General features: G+C 43.8%; 2 protein-coding genes across 6 annotated transcripts in view; one reads left to right on the top strand and one right to left on the bottom strand.

Moving 5' to 3' along the window:
• prkcz (protein kinase C, zeta) overlaps positions 1–7,623 on the top strand; it is a 100,004-nt gene extending 92,381 nt beyond the window's left edge. For all 4 annotated transcript variants that reach the window (XM_084917633.1, XM_084917630.1, XM_084917631.1 and 1 more), the window contains one exon: positions 5,225–7,623. In XM_084917633.1, coding sequence (XP_084773759.1) covers positions 5,225–5,312 — 88 coding nt within the window. In that variant the 3' untranslated portion in view covers positions 5,313–7,623. The remainder of the gene's footprint in view (positions 1–5,224) is intronic.
• Positions 7,624–8,340: 717 nt separating this feature from the next.
• On the bottom strand, positions 8,341–17,213 carry LOC146364434 (uncharacterized). 2 transcript variants are annotated; one of them, XM_084917635.1, is made up of 4 exons: positions 17,006–17,213; positions 13,603–13,750; positions 9,611–10,032; positions 8,341–9,040 (listed from the first exon to the last, which is right to left on the bottom strand). In XM_084917635.1, the coding sequence occupies exons 1-4, from the start codon at positions 17,122–17,124 to the stop codon at positions 8,968–8,970; spliced, it is 762 nt and encodes a 253-aa protein (XP_084773761.1). In that variant the 5' UTR covers positions 17,125–17,213; the 3' UTR covers positions 8,341–8,967. The 2 variants fall into 2 exon arrangements, with proteins under 2 accessions (XP_084773761.1, XP_084773760.1); XM_084917634.1 differs by having other exon boundaries at positions 9,611–10,134; positions 17,006–17,212.
• Between the last annotated feature and the right edge of the window lie 1,477 nt (positions 17,214–18,690).

Genomic DNA, 18,690 nt, shown 5'->3' with positions numbered 1-18,690 from the left:
GTGATGTTCACTGGCAGGTGTTGCAGCTAGTTGCATTGTTTTAGTGATTGCACGAATAATTTGAATCATGCATGTACATCCAGCCCCAACTGTGTGATGCTGTTGTATCATTATGGACTAAATCTCTGATATATTCACTTCATCTTCACTTACATAACGCCAGCTCACAGTCACCACATCGTAGCTAAAAAACCCCAACAATCAGACAACCTGCTATCAGCAAGCCCTTGGTGAGTCCACCTATCTATGCATTGAATTCAGGGCCACAGGGGGAGAGCCAGGTACACTGTGGACAGGCTGTCAGTCTGTCACACGGCTAACACAGAGAAATAACCAGGTGCTCAGCACTGATGCCTCGCAGCAAGAAGGTCCTGGTTGGAATCCACCATCTGTGTGGAGCTTGTATGTTTTCCTCGCTTCTTTCCGACTGATGTGGCTTTCTCCCACAGTCCAAGATGAGCAGTTATTGGAGGTTAACTGGTGATTGTAATTGCATACAGGTGTGAATGTGAGTGGTTTGTCTGTCTCAGCTCAGGGGCAGCCATCTGCCATGAAAAGGAAGACTTTGAAATTGTTTCATTACCACCACCTTAAAGCCTTTAATAAGGATAAACTGGTCATATTTCAAACTGTGAGACTCTTCTGTCCTGTCTCTGCTCTCTCCCTCACCTACCAGCAGGTCGCACTGGATGGCTGCCACACCTGAGCCTGGTTCTCATCAACTTCCTGTTTAAAGGCTTTTTTTCCCTCCTACCTTTGCCGACTGTTAGCTTATTACAATAAAGCGTCTTGTTGTGAATTGGCACTATAGAAGCAAAATGGAATTGAATTAAAATGTGTCTGACACGACTGTGAGTGTGAGAAGACGATGCAGGGTTTTGAAATTCACACCAAAGGTGCCGCTACTCAAAGTTTGAATTTCAGTGAGCTCAGCCTGAAGGTCAGAGGTCAAGCTTTCTGAAACTCTTGTGACTGTGATAACTGAAGCAGGAAGTCACCAAGGACATTCAAATGTAACTGTACGCACAGCTACGTGGAGGCTGAGGGGTAGCACCTGTTCACACACTCACACAGTGTGATAGATGCATCCAGGGCAAGTGCAAGAGTCAGGGTGAAAGAGTGTGTGTGTTTGTGTGTGTCTATGAGGCTTATAGTAAGAAAGTATTAAAGCTGTGTATATGTACCACTGTGTTCACTGTTAAGAATTAAAATGGTTCTGAGGGTGGGAGGAGATTCAACTCAATAATAGTATGGATGATGATAATGAAGTCGCACATAGTGTAATATACCTTTAGATCTGAGAAAACGAAACTCTTTTACTGGGACATTTACTGGGATATTTGCTTTGGCTGTTTCTAAAATGAAGTGTGGCTATCTAAGTCACCACTGTCAACACGACACATTCTTACTCCGCTAAAAGCACTTACAGAGCTGCACTACAGAGCTGCACTACAGAGCGGTCCACTGATCTGCACTTACAGAGCTGCACTACAAAGCTGCACTTACAGAGCTGCACTACAAAGCTGCACCACAGAGCTGCACTACAAAGCTGCACTACAGAGCTGCACTTACAGAGCTGCACTACAAAGCTGCACTACAGAGCTGCACTTACGGAGCTGCACTACAGAGCTGCACTTACGGAGCTGCACTACAGAGCTGCACTACAGAGCTGCACTACAAAGCTGCACCACAGAGCTGCACTACAAAGCTGCACTACAGAGCTGCACTACAAAGCTGCACTACAGAGCTGCACTTACAAAGCTGCACTTACAGAGCTGCACTACAAAGCTGCACTTACAAAGCTGCACTACAAAGCTGCTCCACAGAGCTGCACTACAAAGCTGCACTACAGAGCTGCACTTACAGAGCTGCACTACAAAGCTGCACTTACAGAGCTGCACTACAAAGCTGCACTACAGAGCTGCACTACAAAGCTGCACTACAAAGCTGCACTTACAAAGCTGCACTTGCAGAGCTGCACTTAGAGAGCTGCACTACAGAGCGGTCCACTGATCTGAATGCCAGCCCACATCACCGATGGCTCAGCTGCTCCATTTATAGTTGGGGAAACATGTCCAGGCCACACCGCAGCTTTCATTTCCCTAATGGAGACAGCTGTGTGAATTACAGCTGGTAGTGTACACCTGTAAGTATGTGCATCAGCTTAGTGTTCAGCTACAACTGTGACTGAGATGGACATGAGACAAATTTGAGGAAATGATGCAGACATAAACTTGAGCAACACGTTTGTATTTGGCTGTTTCTAAAATGAAGTGTGGCTATCTAAGTCACCACTGTCAACACGACACATTCTTACTCAGCTAAGGCGTGGACGTAGCGTAAAAGAGTTCGTAGTTTATTTTATTACTACCTGTAATTTATTGCAGATTACTTGTATTTGCTTAATTGTTTACTAAATGTTTGAGGTGTGAAATAAACCGCAATGGAGCAAAATATGGGTGTGTGTGGTTGGAAGATGTGTTTGTGCAGGGGGGAGGGACATTTTTGTTGTAAAACAAAGGGGGGCCTAGCAAAAAAAAGTTTGGGAACCACTGCACTAATCAAACCTTTGAGTTCAAGTTTTGGCCAAACTGAACCCCAGAGGCTCCTCAGTTCCTGTGAAACCTGTCTTTGTGCTGTGATGATGGTAAATCTGGCTCGATTCATTCATATGAACTTCTGGATCAGTTCTGCAATGAAACACACACAGTCTCCAAAAATGCATAGCACAGCTGAGGTTAGTAAGGTTAGTATTGAAGAATTGAAGAGTATTGAAGAATAACCTAATGTGTAATGTTTTATTAACCTCCCTTGTGGACGTCCAGCCCAGCTGAAACATTGCATCAGTTAGCAGTTAGCATCTGATCTCAGCCCACATCAGCTGATGGCTCAGCTGCACGTTTCCACAGAGGATGTGTTTTTGAGCTGTGTTAGCCTCCACACTGCTGGTTCGTTTGATCCTTCCATCCTTGTAAGACGATATCCCTGACATGATGTCAGAAAAACAAAAACCACTGTGCAGATGAATCAGGAGCTGGCTGAATGCTTTATGTGTTTGTTTCTTCCACTAACGAAGGAATAATCTCAGGTGGAACTTTATAAACTGTGGATTAGGAGCAGCTGGGTAAAAAAATGCAGTCTCTTAGCAACACTACCGCCTTCTCCCTACTGCAGCAACAGGCTGTTTACTCGTGTGTGTGTGTGTGTGTGTGTGTGTGTGTGTGTGTGTGTGTGTGTACATGTGTGGTTGTGTTGGCCAATGGAAGGGAGCGGGGCATGGTTAAGCTCTTGCCGAGGGGAGGCCTCTTGCTGGGAAAGGCCAAGATGTTTTCTCGCTGCAGACACGGAGCAGGGGGCTTTGAAGTTAAAACAATAGGCACGTTCACTGGTCCTCTCCCTGCTCCACCAGGTGGGTGGGAGTCTCACTTTAAGGGCCACCGCTTTGTCAGATAGCTTGCAGATCCCACCCACAGAGAGCACCGGGACAAGTGAATGAAATGCTATAGTGTCTTTGAGTGTGCAGACTGGAATATTGATGAAGCAAATATTTTCTCTCCATCTGATCTCATGTGAAGGACTCGCACTGTGGGAGTAGGTCAAGCAACAATAACGCCATTAGATTTAGAAAGTGGGCTTTTTTGTTTTCAAGTTTCAGGGAGAACAAGGAGGCAGAGTGAAAGACCACAGAGGGGGAAACACAAAGGAGAGTGGAGAAGGTTTGGGAGACGACCAAAACAAACAGTGTGTTCAACCAATGTAAATGGTTCTTTTTGCTGACTTGGAAAACGTGAAAGCGTTACCAGATGGAGACGAAGATGAGAGAGTGCAGAAAGAGCCGTGGACACACTGATCCACAGAGCGATCCACAGTGTGATCCACAGAGCGATCCATACACTGATCCACAGAGCGATCCACACACTGATCCACAGTGTTTGCAGTTGAAGCTAATAAATGTGCAAAAGTTTCAGAGTAAAACAAGCTTAAAAACCTGCTGTGTCTCCACAGACCTGCAGTCTTTCTAATGAATCCTCCAAAAACAAACCTGATGTCATACGTCAGCATTTTCCTTTAAAATCATTTTCAGCAGCACGACGTTTATCCCAATCAGAGTAAGAACAGCAGGGCATGTTTCAGATCTCTGTTACGCTGGTGTGGGCACTCTTCTGTCCACACACTCCCCACCCTGCTGCAGCCTTCACCTTATAGGACAGGCTGGCACATGGACAAATGCCAAACTTTAGGCATCAAGGTCAACAAGTGGCTCAGGCCACTTCATTAGGTAAACCTTGATATTAACAGCTTGGACCTCGCTTCATCCTCACAACTCTGCTAATTCTTTGTGCATTGCTCAGACGTGTTGGTCCATATTTACATGATAGCATCACACAGATGCTACAGAGTCGTCATGGTACACATTTCAAATTTGGTCATTGTGGAATCCATTTGAAAGGTTCAAGCCAGTTTAAACTAGTTCAGGCTGATCTGAGCTGTGCCAAAAAACTGTCTTCCACACCACATTACACCAAGTGCTGCTACAAGGAAGAATGGATCCATGCTTTATGCTGATTAGCATTTTGTGACCATTGTAGCAGAAATGGAGACTCAGCAGACTAGGCAGCGTTTTTCTAATCTTCTATTGTCCAGTGTTGGTGAGCTTATGTGAACTGTAGCCTCAGTTTCCTGTTCTTAGCTGACAGGGGGGGCATACACTGTGGTCTGTGCATTCTGCTCTGACCTCTGGCATCAACAATTTGTGCCGAGAGAACCGCCGCTCACTCATATTTTCTTTTTTCCCTCAACCATTCTCTAAAACCAGAAAGATGATTGTGTGGAAAATCCCAGCAGAGCTACACTTTCTGAATTACTGAGTCAATCACCTTGCTACATTCTATCATTTCAATCATCTTTCTTAAAGCAAATTTAGTGGTATTTGTATCAGTAGGTACGTTCTACTGATACCTGTACTGATTGCCAAGAAAATGAAAACAGAACCATAACTCAGTGGGTACAGAGCCTGAAAATGGTCTAAACAATGGTCTGCAATTCAACATGGACATTCCCCCACCCCTCCCAAAAACATCATTTTACTTCCTTTAGATTCCAAACCTGGAAAAAGATGTGGTGACGCTCACCCGAGAGACGCCAGGAGCAAACCTGGTTTACTCTCAGTAGCTCTGTGGTAAAACAAGTCCTCTAATTGTTCTTTCCATCCTTCTCTCCTCAGGGACGTCATCAAGAGAATAGACCAGTCCGAGTTTGAGGGATTTGAATACATCAACCCCCTGCTGCTAGCCACAGAAGAGTCTGTATGAAGGAGAAACCAGCGTCCTCCTCCGAGCTGCTGTTCAAAAACAGAAACAAACAAACAAACTTGCAAGCCAACTCAACTCAGAAAGGCGACAACAAGGAGGAAGTTCCCCCTGGACCTGTCCACAAGGCAAACGGGAGGAGGGAGAGTTTTTCCCTGGGGAGCCGGACGCCGGACTACAGGAACATTCCCTGACTTTATGCTGTCTTCTCCTTTTCTTTGTTCGGTCCTGTTGTCCCTGTCAGTCCATCCTCGTGTCAGAGCAGGACTGGCTGTGTGAGCGTTTCATTCTGTGCCTGCCACCATCAACACGTTTCAGCCCATCTCACGCCCTGGATGAATACGACGGCTCTGCGGAACAACTTTAAATAATTTTACGTGCAATTTTTTATTCTTCTTTTTTTTCTATCTTGGTAGGGGGGCCACGCCTCACACACACAAGAATGTACAATGACAAAGGAGAAAATGTTGTTATTGTGTATTATGATGTAGCTAGTGAATCCAAAATTGATGATGCCTTTTATTGATGCAAGCGGCACATGTTCCTCCATAACCACAAACTTTTCTTTGTGTTCTGTTGTTTTCACAAACAAGGGGGTGACAACTTTTTATTTAAGAAGTGCCTCAAAGATCAAATGATTTCCCGTGTCTCTGACTGCACCTCTATCTGTTCACCTGTTACGGCTGCAGCAGGTAACGCAGCTGAAACTCTGCCAGGGTATGTCCGAACTCTCGTCCAGCGTATGGAGCTCGCTAAGCTGCCTCAGTCCCCACACACAAACAAACCTTCTTATTTTTAACCAATCGTTCAAATAATCAACATTTCCTGTGAATGTGTAATTGACACGAGCAGCTGGGAGGAGACCTGACCTCTTTCCTTACACATGTGTAATTGTAATATTTCCCAGTGAAGGTCCGCGTTATCGTCACATAGGTGAGGAGCAGCAGACAGACTTGGCCCATGCCTGCTGTCAGACATTGGCTTCAGCTTCCACAGTAAATGCAGCTTTGGGTTCCTCCTCACCAGGTGCTGCTGCGTGACCATCTGTGTGACCTGCTGGGGGAAACTGGTCACCATTTCCTTTATGTGCTCACTGTGTGGTTCCATGTCTACAGTGACCTGCTGCAACGACAGCTGGAAATCTGTTTGCAAGTCTAAATGAAATGGGAGAACAGCAGAAAAGCCATGAGAGCTTTTCCGTGGTGTTCACAGACATTAGTGGGTCTTCCCTGTGTGGGGGAACAAAGCTTTTTTGGGTTAAATTCCAGGTGTGTTACTTTGGAGTTTGTCTCGACGCCCAGTCAGTCTCAGCAAAGGCTGCCCTCCCTGAGCCTGGTTCTGGCAGAGGTCTGTTCCCATTAAACGGGCGTTCTTCCTCCCTACTGTTGCCAAGCTCTGTTCATAGAGGATCATCTGATTGTTGAGGACTATGCCTACAGTACTAGAGATACTGTAAAAAAGTGCCCTGAGACAACTGCTGGGGCGCTAAAGAAAGAAAAGTGGGTCATTCTCAGTCTCAGCTGGAATGTTCTGGATGAGTGTTAGTCAGGGGTTGGAGGATTAGGTCACTATTATAATTCATGCCCTCCACCATGCCGCTGCTGGTGCACAACAGCTATAAAACCAGTACGAAGCCATGAGTTTGTCTTTACTATATAATGAAGTTTTCAGGACACTTTAACTCTGTATACTGCCTCCTTTTATACACAGCAAGCAACATATCAGTACCTAACTGAAGCTTTTATGTTTTAATGCTGGGACATCAGTGAGCACACATTCATGTCTCCAACACAACTCAGTGCTTCTGATGCAAGCTGTGTGTATCTGCATACATGTTCTTCTGAGGGAGGAGAAGCTCTCAATTAGCTGTTTGTGATGAAACTTGACCCACGCTAATTTAATAACCTCATAATAGGATTAATTAGCTGATCAGTCACAGGGCCTCAATTAGCTGCAGGCCCTGTACAGGCAGGGAGACGGTGTAATGAAGTTCCAGTCACAATGAAAATACACACCTCTAATCTAAAGAAGCATCCTCCTCCTCCAACCCCGACACTCCATCTCACAGACTGTATTTTATTACCTGCACACAGGTGATACATTAGTGATGCTTTTTTTCCCCTTAAGGGACCAATGGATAAACTGGAAGCTCTTGACTCCACCTTACAGAACATGAAGGCCGCTCAAACCCCGTGAAAGATTATTGAACTACAGTTCTGCTTTTACATAATGCTGGCCAGGTCTGCTTCATTTAGCTTCATCGCATCTTTGTAAATATGTGTAATTATTAAAAATCAAACTGGTTTTCTGTGAACCGAGTCCTTTTTTCTCTCACTGACGTCCTTTATTTGTGCCGACGACAGCAGGAAGATCTGTGCAGATGCTACAGATTTCTATGCGAGTGAACACTTGGGCTCATACAGCTCCTCTGATCAGCCCTCAGCTCTGTTCATGCAGAGGAGAAGAAGCACAGTCACCCTGAACCTAACGATACCGGGCTCAGTCACACTCGGTGAAAAATGATTTGCCCCGTCCTGATTTATCAAACAAATAATTTAATATTAGACAAATAATCTGAGTATTATATTATTTATTTATTAAGATCTGCCTTTTGTGAAAAGGCAGGTTTGCATAAGTGGTTGAACATTAGCTGTGGTGTCCCACAAGGTTCAGTATTGGGTCCCAGACTGTTTCCTGTGTGTATCAATGACGTGTAGAGTGACAGACATACTGAGGTTTGTTGTGTTGCACATGATACAGCCGTTCTTGGAGGTTGTCAGTGAAGAAACTGATAAATGTTGGTTTGATCAAAAAGAAGTTCTCTTTGAATTTATCCCAAACCAAATTTATGTTGTTTGTAAATTAAATTGAGAAATGTATATAAATGTGGAACTAGATGTTGATAAGGTATCCACTGAAAAGGTCTTTCCAATATGGGAACCACATAACAAACAGGTGTGTAACGAGATGGCAAACACCGTCGGGATTTTGGGAAAACCAAGGCTCATCCTAACCAATGAAAGACTGCACACACTGTTACTGCCATATTTATATTATTGTGGTGAACTCTGGATGTTCCCCACAAAACATATGCACAATGCAAAAAGAGCAGTAAGGATCATACATCATGTACATTTGTCCAGTAAAAGCACCGCTTGCACCTGCTCCCTGGGACTATAGAAACAACAGCTGGAAATCCAGGCAGCAAGAATCAGGACTGAATGAGAATAGTCAGGCTCATGTGTTACACTGCAGTCACACCATTAATGCAGAGAAATGAAGAACATGACATTGTAGAACTGCATTAGATAGCTGCAGAGTCTATACCAGGGTGGGTGCACTGCAGTGCCGTCATGAATGAAGCCGACCGGATCATCTTGAACTCAAAGCTAATAAAGATTACAGTTACTTTTACAAGAAAAAAAAGACACACAGGTTACAGTGTCTGTTACTGAGTTTTAAAGTAAAGTGTACACTCAGTACGACTAATCAGCCATGAAAACATGGTGTGCTCGTGCACCGAAGAAGTTTCCTCATCTCACTGCAGCTCAGTCAGCAGAGTTCTCTGCACAGGCTGCTGTCTGCACCGTCGTCCTCCGTGCGATACGACCCTGGAGCAGCAACCAGGCACCTTGTAGACCGTCGGCATCGATTCAGCTTACCAGGTCATGTCCACATTCATTTCAGACAGACACTGGGCCAGGTGACCATCGCAGTCCATCTGGGTGAACCTGGAGAGCCAAGAACAACTAGACTGTACTGGATGTGGTGAACTGGACCTGACTGAACCCTGGACCTCTCCATCTGTGGGCACCACTTATGCAGCAGAATCTGGACAACTGTTTGTTTGGACCTTGTGCTGAAACTGCACTGCACCTCAGACAGCATATAAACATTTTTATATTTATGTAATTATGTCATGTTGATTCTGACATGAAAGCAGAGGTCACGGGATGATGCTATGCAAGACCTGCACCATAAAAACATATATGGAAGTTCTGCTGTAAGGTAATGTTGATCCTTTGAAGGCTGGGCAGTCAGCTTTGTGATGCTGTCACTTTTAAACCTCTAAAACTTAAACTAGTTTGTTTACTTGTCGTTATCCATTTAACTAACAAGAGCTACACACACTGCAAACATCTAACTGGTGACCAGCTTCAGCTGGATGCCATCTGGCTGGTCGCTGATGTCATAAAGAATCATTAAAAAATAAATTAATAAAAATCAGCAACAACACACGAAGGAAAAAAGTCCCTATGCTGATATGAATGAAGAAAGAAAAGCACCCGATCAGTTCTTACCCAGCAGGGAACACTTGGAGACACATGGGACAACTCTGCAGTCCTCCTCCTGCTCCTCCATCTGCTCCTCCTCCTCCATCTTTTTTGCCGCACCCCTGCACCTCCTCTTCCTTTTTAGCTTCGACCTCATTCTGCAGAGGAACTCTGTCAGATACCTTCACCCAGTATGTTGGAAGCTTCCTACTGACTGGTCCAGTCGCTTTCCTCCCCTCCTCCTTCCCAGCACTGGAAAATCCTGGTGATGGCAGCGCCTCCTCCCAGCTGTGCAGGGACGGCCGCTGTGTTTTGCTGAGGGTTTGAGGAGAGTGAGTGGAGCTCTCCATGCTGTGGGAGGACGGGCCTCTGACAGGTGGCTCTGGCACCGCACTGGTGTGTGCTGTGGGGTCCTCCGGGGAGGAGCTGAGCCCGACAGGATCTGGGATCTGTGACGTACTCAGAGAAAGATGAGACGGTTCAGGGAAGGTAGAAACCTCACTGCTGAGGTCGCACCACCCCTGTTCCTCCACCCAAAGTCCCGCAGGTCTCTAAAAACAAGGAGAAAACAGGAATAAGGGTCTGACAACGGGTGTGTGGAACTTCAGCCAGTCATGCGGAACGTGCTGTGGACAGTTGATCTTTGGATGATTACATGAATACACAGGTGTGTGTGTGTCATGTAAATGTTCCTCACCAATGGAAATAGGCCAGCAGCTCTAACATTATAGAAAAAAATTACAATTACTTGTTTAGGTGTCATTTTGAATGTTTTAACCAACCAAAAGTCCAAAGATATTAGTTTCATCATGAAGATTAGATCTACAAAAGAAGTTACATTTCCCTATATCCCCTTCAAAAAGGACAAAAAAAGACTTTATTCTATAGTGTCAGTGTTTAACTAAGTGTTGGTTCAACCTCAAGGGCTCAAAAATGAGACAGAAGTGCCAAACAAACACGGTTGCTCTAACGGCCACCCTGGAGAGCAGCTCTGCAGGTCCTCCATCTTCTGATGTCCAACTTTACAGCTGAACTAAGGATGTTTAGTGCCTGGTGTTTCTCAAAGTCAGGGGTGTGGTTTCCCCCTGGTAACAAGTGTTACTATACTTTGGCAGGAAGGGGCACAGCAGCTTTAATATAAGCTATCATCCATCCTTTAACTTCACTGATTGGACCTTTTTGAACATTTGAATAGATTTAGCATTTTAATCTGACTCTTGGTGTACGAGAACCACCCCCTAATCAACGTCATACAAAACCAGGAATCCCACCCTTCTCATTAAAGGGGTTGATATAGTTGTTCTTGGAAAAATTCAGTTTTCATAATACAGTGCTTAAAAACATCCTCCCTCCAACACTCAACAACAATATTGCCCAAACTGGATGAGTTCCTCTCATTGGGAATCTAAACCTCCTCCACTGGTTGCTGACCTTCCCATCAAGTCATCTTTAAGGTCTTCCATACATGCTGAAGAAGCTCTGGGCAACATTTGTAGACCTAACATATGCCTGGAGCAGATGCTGAGCAAGCTGCCTTGATCACCTCCTCAGCATCCTTCAAAGTGACCTGGAGGACACCATTCACTTCCCCTATGGAACACTTCAACCAATCACTTTGCCCGTTTCCGGGTTGGCAATGAAGGCTGCTCGCTTCCTGGCTCTCTCTCTCTCTCTTCCCCTCCTGTTCGTTTAAACCAATTACCACATATATTTATACATTATATCTATACAGACACACATCAGTACAATACAATGCAGTTTATGGATGCAGCCTAATTACCAAGCTTGTTAGTCTTTTCTGATAACTTCTATGCTCCTGACACAACGAAACATGTTTGGGGTTCATACATTCATACATGGTGGCCTTCTTTTACATCCTATCTAGTACAGCATCCTTTGAGATGTATTTAGGAGTGGGTCAAGACATGGATACAGAAATATACTGCTCAAAAAATGAAAGCAACACTAAGAAAACACGTCAGATCTCGGGAAAAGAAAAAAATCCTGCTGATATCTATACTGCTGTGGACACGCTAACATGTAAGGAATGATAGAATGCTACACTGATGGAAATAATTAAGCCCTCTATAGGTTCATCAAAAGCAGCCTGAAAATCTTCAAACTGAAAATCGAGTGTCATAGGAGTTCATTTTCAGAAACATCTGTACCAGTAGTCTACTAGGTATCATTTAACAGGACTCTGGCAGTGTTCATCTAGTTCCTCTTTGCACAAAGGAGCAGATAGCAGCCCTGCTGATGAGCTAAAGACAGCTATGACACACAACAAATATCCTGCCAATAGCACTTAGTGATGTCACATCCTGGAGTTGTACTACTCTTGCAACTTTTATAGGGTCCAGGTATGACTTACCAGTAGGGCTGCCACAAACGATTATTTTGATAGTCGACTAGTCACCGATTATTTTTGCGATTAGTCGACTAATCAGATCCATTGGATCCATTGGACGTACAGCTTATTGCAGCATGCATCTGCTCTTATATAACTATCATTAGCTTACAGCTTTAAGTGTTTAAGGTATGTGCTAACTAAAAATAAAGACAAGATGATAGTTTATTAAATTTTAATGAAATTTGCAGATTGTTTCAGTGAAGTTTAATAAACTCCTTGCTATCTAAAATATAACGGGACACCGGAGTATATTCTTGAGCATCTCACACTTCTGATAATCAGCTGTCTGCTTGATGTTTATTCAGCTGTGTAAAAACTATAACTTTAATCTCAGCCAAACCCATTGACTCAGGAACAAATAAAATACTACAAAAAGCCAAACAATAACATTAAGTTATCTAAGTGACTTATATATGTTTAACCTGAGTAGCGAAAGACGGCGGTGGGTTTGAAAACGATTTGCCGGGAGTCCGGTGTTCTCACGGGCTCTAGTGAGCCTTGCCCCCGGCTAGCTATCGAGCTAGTGGGTAACAGACGTCTCCGAAAACGTCGGAGCGCTTTTGAAAATATGTGGTGTCTTGATAAACTGAGCAGATATTTGAGGTTTACACAGCTACATTCTCGCCTGAAAATATGTTAAACGTTTATTTTGTGACCCAGAAAGAATAATAAGAGTAATATTAAAACTAACTAGCTGCCGCCATTGTTGGAAACTGAGCTGGGCTGCGCTATGAATTCTGGGACACAGCTACTTCTTCTTCGGGGTTTAACGGCAGCTGGCATCCTTGTACATGCAGTGCTGCCATCTTCTGTTTCAGTCCGTTATTACACTCTTAAGTCCCACTACTTATTCCTGCGTCTTTTGTGATCTTACAAAGCTTCAAACGACGCGTCGACTATTAAATCAGTCGTCGACGATTCTGATAGTCGACGTAATCGTGACTAGTCGACTAATCGTGGCAGCCCTACTTACCAGCAGTGATTCTGACCCTCAAATGCATAACTGGTGCACAGAGTCAGTGGCCTCCACCTGTGAAAGCATGCCTGTTTTTTGGGATCGTTGCCCCTCGAATGCACCTGATGTTAACTTCATAACATCAGCTGAAATGACCTGCTGCTATACTCTGATTCAGATGTGCTCCTTTAGTGTCTGAGCAGTAAGTCAGGATTTCTGACAGTGGCGACTATCAAACGAAAAACAAGACAAAGATGTTAACGTCAAATGGCTTTTTGTTATGTACTGTATCATAGTGACATCTCTATAATGTGCAATGCATCACAATAAAATATGACAATGATTGAAATGATATGAACCCCTGAGGTGGATAATTCCCACCCCATCTTCTCCACACTGCCTACTGAGAACTTGCAACATCACTATGTTCTCCCTGTTGTCTCCAAGTTGCACAGGAGCATCACAGCACACAGGCTCCTGTGTCTGACAGAGAAACTCCACCTGTCAGAGGCCAGCGGACACGCTGTCATACAGAGTACACAGCAGGAACACTCTGGAATATTAGAACTGTGAACATTTGGCACTTTGTGTGCTCGTGTCTTGTTGGGAGCTTCATCATATTCCCTGCAGGAGCTGTGTAATGCAGTAACATACCGCTGCAGATGCATGTGGAAGATCAGGAACCTGGTCCCAGAGCTGCTCCTCCAGGCATGGCAGAGCAGCCTGGAGTGTGAATGCCCACAGGCTCTCCACAGCAAGCAGCTGCTGTCTGTTCCACCACGCTCCTGCAGGAAGCGTCGGCCTGTGAAGCAGATCATCCACACTGTGAACTGCTGCATTCTCCTCACATCGCTCCTCGTGCATGCATCTCCATACAAACCATCACTAAACAAATACGACACAACTTTGACTCGAGTATTTCCACACACATTTGTTATTTTTACATTTATTAATCAATCTGTAGGAATTTTTAGTCAATCAGATTATTTCTGAAGCTGCTCTTTGATCTGGTGCACACTGCAAACGAAACGAAACAGATTTAATAACACAGCAAAGCTTCACATCAGCTGGTTTTTAATTAACTGCATTAAAAACACCTCATTGTAAATAGTTGTACGTGTGCCTTTTTACTTTCTTTGTTTCCATTAGAAAGAAAATTCAATTAAAAATGTTGAATTTTTACTGGTTACCAAACTCCAGCCATCACATCAGACACTAAAAAAAAAAAAACAGACTAATAAAATACCAGAATTCCACTCAGCAAAACTAAAACATAAACAAGGACAGCAAGTCATATTTTTTTCAGTGAAATAAATTTTCCCCAAAGGCAGCAGCGGTGAAATCGAGCGGAGAGTCCGGTTTAATGATGCCTGGATGACATCAACACGCTCCGATGTCTCAGCCTCGAGCAGTTAAATGGATACGAGCTGCCACATGACATCCATAGACATCACAACCACACCACGCAAAAATACCTTTTAACACAACTTTTTTGGAAGTATTGAGGCTCTTCAGGATGTGAGAGGACACTTAATGTGTCGCTGTTGTCCTTCAGTCTCTTTCTTGAATCGTGACCAATGATAATATACAAACTGATACTTAGTTATCTTTGTCTATGGAGCCACAGATGACAGCTGGTTAAACTACAGACACGTCCTAAACACCTATAATTTTCTTCTGTAAAACTGTACTATTGTTGTTATTGTTCTCTGCCCTGAAAGCCTCAGTGTCGAACCAGATACTCTGGATGACCTCCACTAACACTGTGACGTTTTCTAAAGCAGTTTTTGAGCAGGAAATGTGCTTCAGTGGGCCCATTAAACACGCAGGGCTGATATCTATCATCTTTGTGAAACGAGAAATATCCTGTCTGAGAATAATGCTACATTAGACGCAGAAACAGGGGCTAGAAAAACAGACGATTTTTCCCACCCTGGCTTCTCTTCTTTGTTTTCCTGTTAAATTCTGAATGTAATGTAAAATTCTCTCAGACTAAAAGTAGATCGGGGAGCAGAGCCTTCAGAGCCTCTCTCTACTTTTACGATTACACCCAAACTTGCTTTCTTTGGATAAAGCTTGCAGCTCAGACGTGACCCTGAGCCAGCCTTACTTCTGTTGCAGGGCTCAGGGTGCGAGCATTCACTGCTGTATGTCAATAACTTCTGTCTTCTCTTGTTTCTGTTTTGTCCTTGTCCCCCAACCCCCAACACATCCCCCTCCCTGCGAGCCTTGCTGTGGTTTCTTCCCATTAAAAGACAGACTCTTCCTCCCCATAAGGGCCCAGTGCTTGCTCAGAGGGGACTGCTGGGGTCTTCTCTCTAACATAGGGGGTCTTTACGTACAGTACTGGATCTAATTCAGTGCAAACCTAGTCTCAGGTGCAGGGAGGTGCACATCAGGTTACAGCAGAGTTTAAGCTCTGTGGTTATGAAATACTTTGATTTAACACAGAAGGAGAAATTCACATTTACTGTAAAAATCAAACAAAAGTAGATCATTTTACTGACTGGAATTCTGTTGCCTGTTTGTTTAGTAAAAATCATTCATTTAACTTGGATCCCAACTAGTTCCGTTTAATTTGAGAGTGTTAGTAAAAGAAGGTTTGAGTGGAGCCTGCTGTCGTTACAGTAACAGATCTCAGTCCTGTCCTCCATGAGGACCGCTCAGTCATTGAAGTCTGATAACAGGTTGGCAGCATCATCAACACATATCTAAAGCCAAGCTATGGTACCGGAAATGCAAAAAGTCGGATCGGTGCATGGTTACTTCAAAGAGCTTTCATATATCATATATTTATCATTATTATCATCTTATGTTTGACTCTCCTACAGGCCCGGGTTGTAGCTACATACAGTTTATTCCAGGCAGCAGGAACCGTTTCGACCATAAACAAAAATGTGCCTTTGTTGCTCTTTAATGAGCAGAGTTCAGTGATTCGCGTTACTCGGCTTGCGTTGCTTCATTTATGGGAGGAGCTGAAAATGATGACGTCCGAAGCCTCGCTGCCCGGCTGTACCACGTGACTGGTTCAGGGAGTGGTTCAAACTTTGCCGCGAGCTATGACAGCGATATAAACCCCTCAGACTTCATTCAAAATGTGGGTGTTTGATGGAGAGTTGTGGTTAGTGAGAGTTTGGAGACAGTTTGGAGGTTTAGGAGAGTGAGGAGAGAAAGTCAGGAGAGAATGGAGCCAGCTACGAAGAGGAGGATGTCCTCCCTTGTGTGGGAACATTTTGATCTTATTCCTCCCAACAAGGTATGTAAATTTCTACAGAAGATGTATTTTCATAATACTGATGGTGCAATACAATATAGCATGCCGTAATGTTACTAAATGATATAACAATATTATACAACTGTAATAAGTGTGTGATATTTATATTTGTGCTTTGTTTTTATTGTCTTTCCTCCGGAGAACAATCTCAAATAGATGAAGACCTGGTTAGCATGGTGATTGAGGACTCCCAGCCATTTAGCATTGTGGAGGACAAAGGATTTAAAAGATTTGTTAAATCATTAAATCCTAGCTATGTTCTCCCCACTAAAAGGTCATAAAAGCAGTGAAAATTTAGTTTTTACAGAATAAAATGTGAACAGGCAGGACTGAGGCTCAAAGCCTCAGTGTGTAGCTGTCCATACCTCAACGTTACTAAAGCACAACCACTGTCCATACCCCAACCACACCTCACCTCACAGTAAATGATCATATCCATTTTAAGCATTTCCAAATAATCATTTTGCATACTGCCAGTATAAATATACATAGTATACTGCCATCACTACAATATACATGTTTTACACACTCCTTTTGTTGTTGACATTTACAGGCTGTGTGCAAAATGCCACACTCTTCAAATTCATGCCAACTAATATTTTTACGTCCAGTAGGTGTCCTACTAGAGCAAATGAAGCTTCAAGACGCTTTGCGCTGGGGTGAACCAATTGGATGAAAAGCTTCAGTGCTTCATGAAGCTTCATCTGCCCATCACTACCGTTAACGGCCCAGATTGTGTTTTCTCAACCTTTAAGGTAAAGTTGTCGGTGCAAACACACTCACCCACCGCTCTTTGCCGGGTTGTTGCTGGACGTTGTCGGGCTCCTCTTCGGTGCTCCCCCGGAAGCTTCGACCGTTGACTTCTTTCGCTTCAGTCTGGACTTCAAGTGATTTTCTTCCATATCTGCGTTTCACAACAACTCACAGCTCCCCGCCAGCTATTCTAACAACGACTTCCGTATCCCGCAACCTGACGTCACTCGAGTACATCCAATCAGCTACGTCTCCCACGAGAACTCGAACCAATAGAATTCTACAACGATAACGGAGCAGTCACGTGAAAATCCTGCACGAACTGATACAGAAGTGATATCAGGGCTCGTTCAAAGATTTCTTTTCTTCTTAGTGGATTTCACAGATTTAGGAATATTAATAATAATAAAATGTTCTACTTTGGCTTTACTTTAGATACTGAGAGAGGGAAAATATGAATTTGAAGCTTCACTGACGCTGTGGCACTTACATCACTGGCCTCGGATTAAGTAGTCTTAACTATTTAGGGCTGGGCTAAACTGGGATTTGTAGAACATGTGTGTTTTAAGTGGACTGGACCAGCATACTGTTTTTACAAATATTAATGGCATAAAAAGAAAAGTTACAAACCTTAATGAGACAGGTAGTAATAGATATGTTGTTTAGAAGTACTCTGACTCAGTAAGACCCAGAGAAGAATAACATACATGTGAGATTTTTTGATTTTTCTATGACTTCTGCAGCACCATCACACACCTTATGGAAAGTTATCCACATCCTCGCATACATCATTCTAACTGTGGAGACAGGGATGTGTGCAGAAACACAGGAGCTGTCATGGTTCTGGGGCTTTTGAGCTAGCATTTCGACTTTCATGCCTTTTTGTGTTACGATGTTCTGGTTTAGGCTTCAGTTAGTTCTCTGTTTCCTGTTTAGGTCTGTTTAGGTTCCTCCCAGGTCTGTGTCTTCTCCACTATGTTGGTTATGGTGTCGCACCTTCGGTGTTCGAGTCTGTCAGCTATGTTTGGCCTAGCTGTCACGTTCTCTGTATTTGTTCCTTAGCTGTGTCCGTGTCTCATCACCCGTTTCTATTTCCCCATCACCATGTCAAGTCTGTGTGTTTCCTGTTTGACTTTGACAGTCTTGTGTCACATGTTCAGTTTGCTTCCGCCTGTCTTGTCATTATGTTCCAGGTTTCATGTTCAGGGTATTTTCGTGTTTAATTTGAGGTTACTCAGTTTTTAGCCTTTGCCCTTTGTTTTGTGTTTTTTCTACCAGCCTTATTAAACGGCTCGCTTTCTGTTAAAACCAAGTTCTGTTCCACGCGTCTGCTTTTGGGTCTACACCTCAACTTCACACGATCTGCCTCTGCTAATTGTGGCCGAAGCAAAGCACAAACTACAGGAAAGAAAATGGACAAATTTCATGGCATGACAGAAAAAAGACTCGTCCATGAATGGGGGGGCGAGCTCACTGAGGTGGTTAAACAACTCCTTGTTGGCAGGGCCCCTGGGGTGAATGAGATTCAGCCTTGGATGTTGTGGGGCTGTCCTGGTTGGCACACTTGTGCAATGTTGAATGGCGATCTGGGGCAGTGCCTTTGGATAGGCTGAAATGGAGGTTCCCATCTTTCAAAAGGGGGTGCTCACATTACTCAGCTTCCCTGGTAAGGTTAATGGCAGGGTACTGAAGAGGAGAGTCTATCCATTTCATTG

This window comes from Perissodus microlepis, chromosome 20 (genome assembly GCF_051167445.1).
Source record: "Perissodus microlepis isolate ML-2025 ecotype Zambia chromosome 20, ASM5116744v1, whole genome shotgun sequence".
In the NCBI taxonomy this organism is placed as follows: Eukaryota; Metazoa; Chordata; class Actinopteri; order Cichliformes; family Cichlidae; genus Perissodus; species Perissodus microlepis.
The sequence above is the reverse complement of the archived record's forward strand: the minus strand, read 5'-3'. Positions and strand labels throughout refer to the sequence as shown.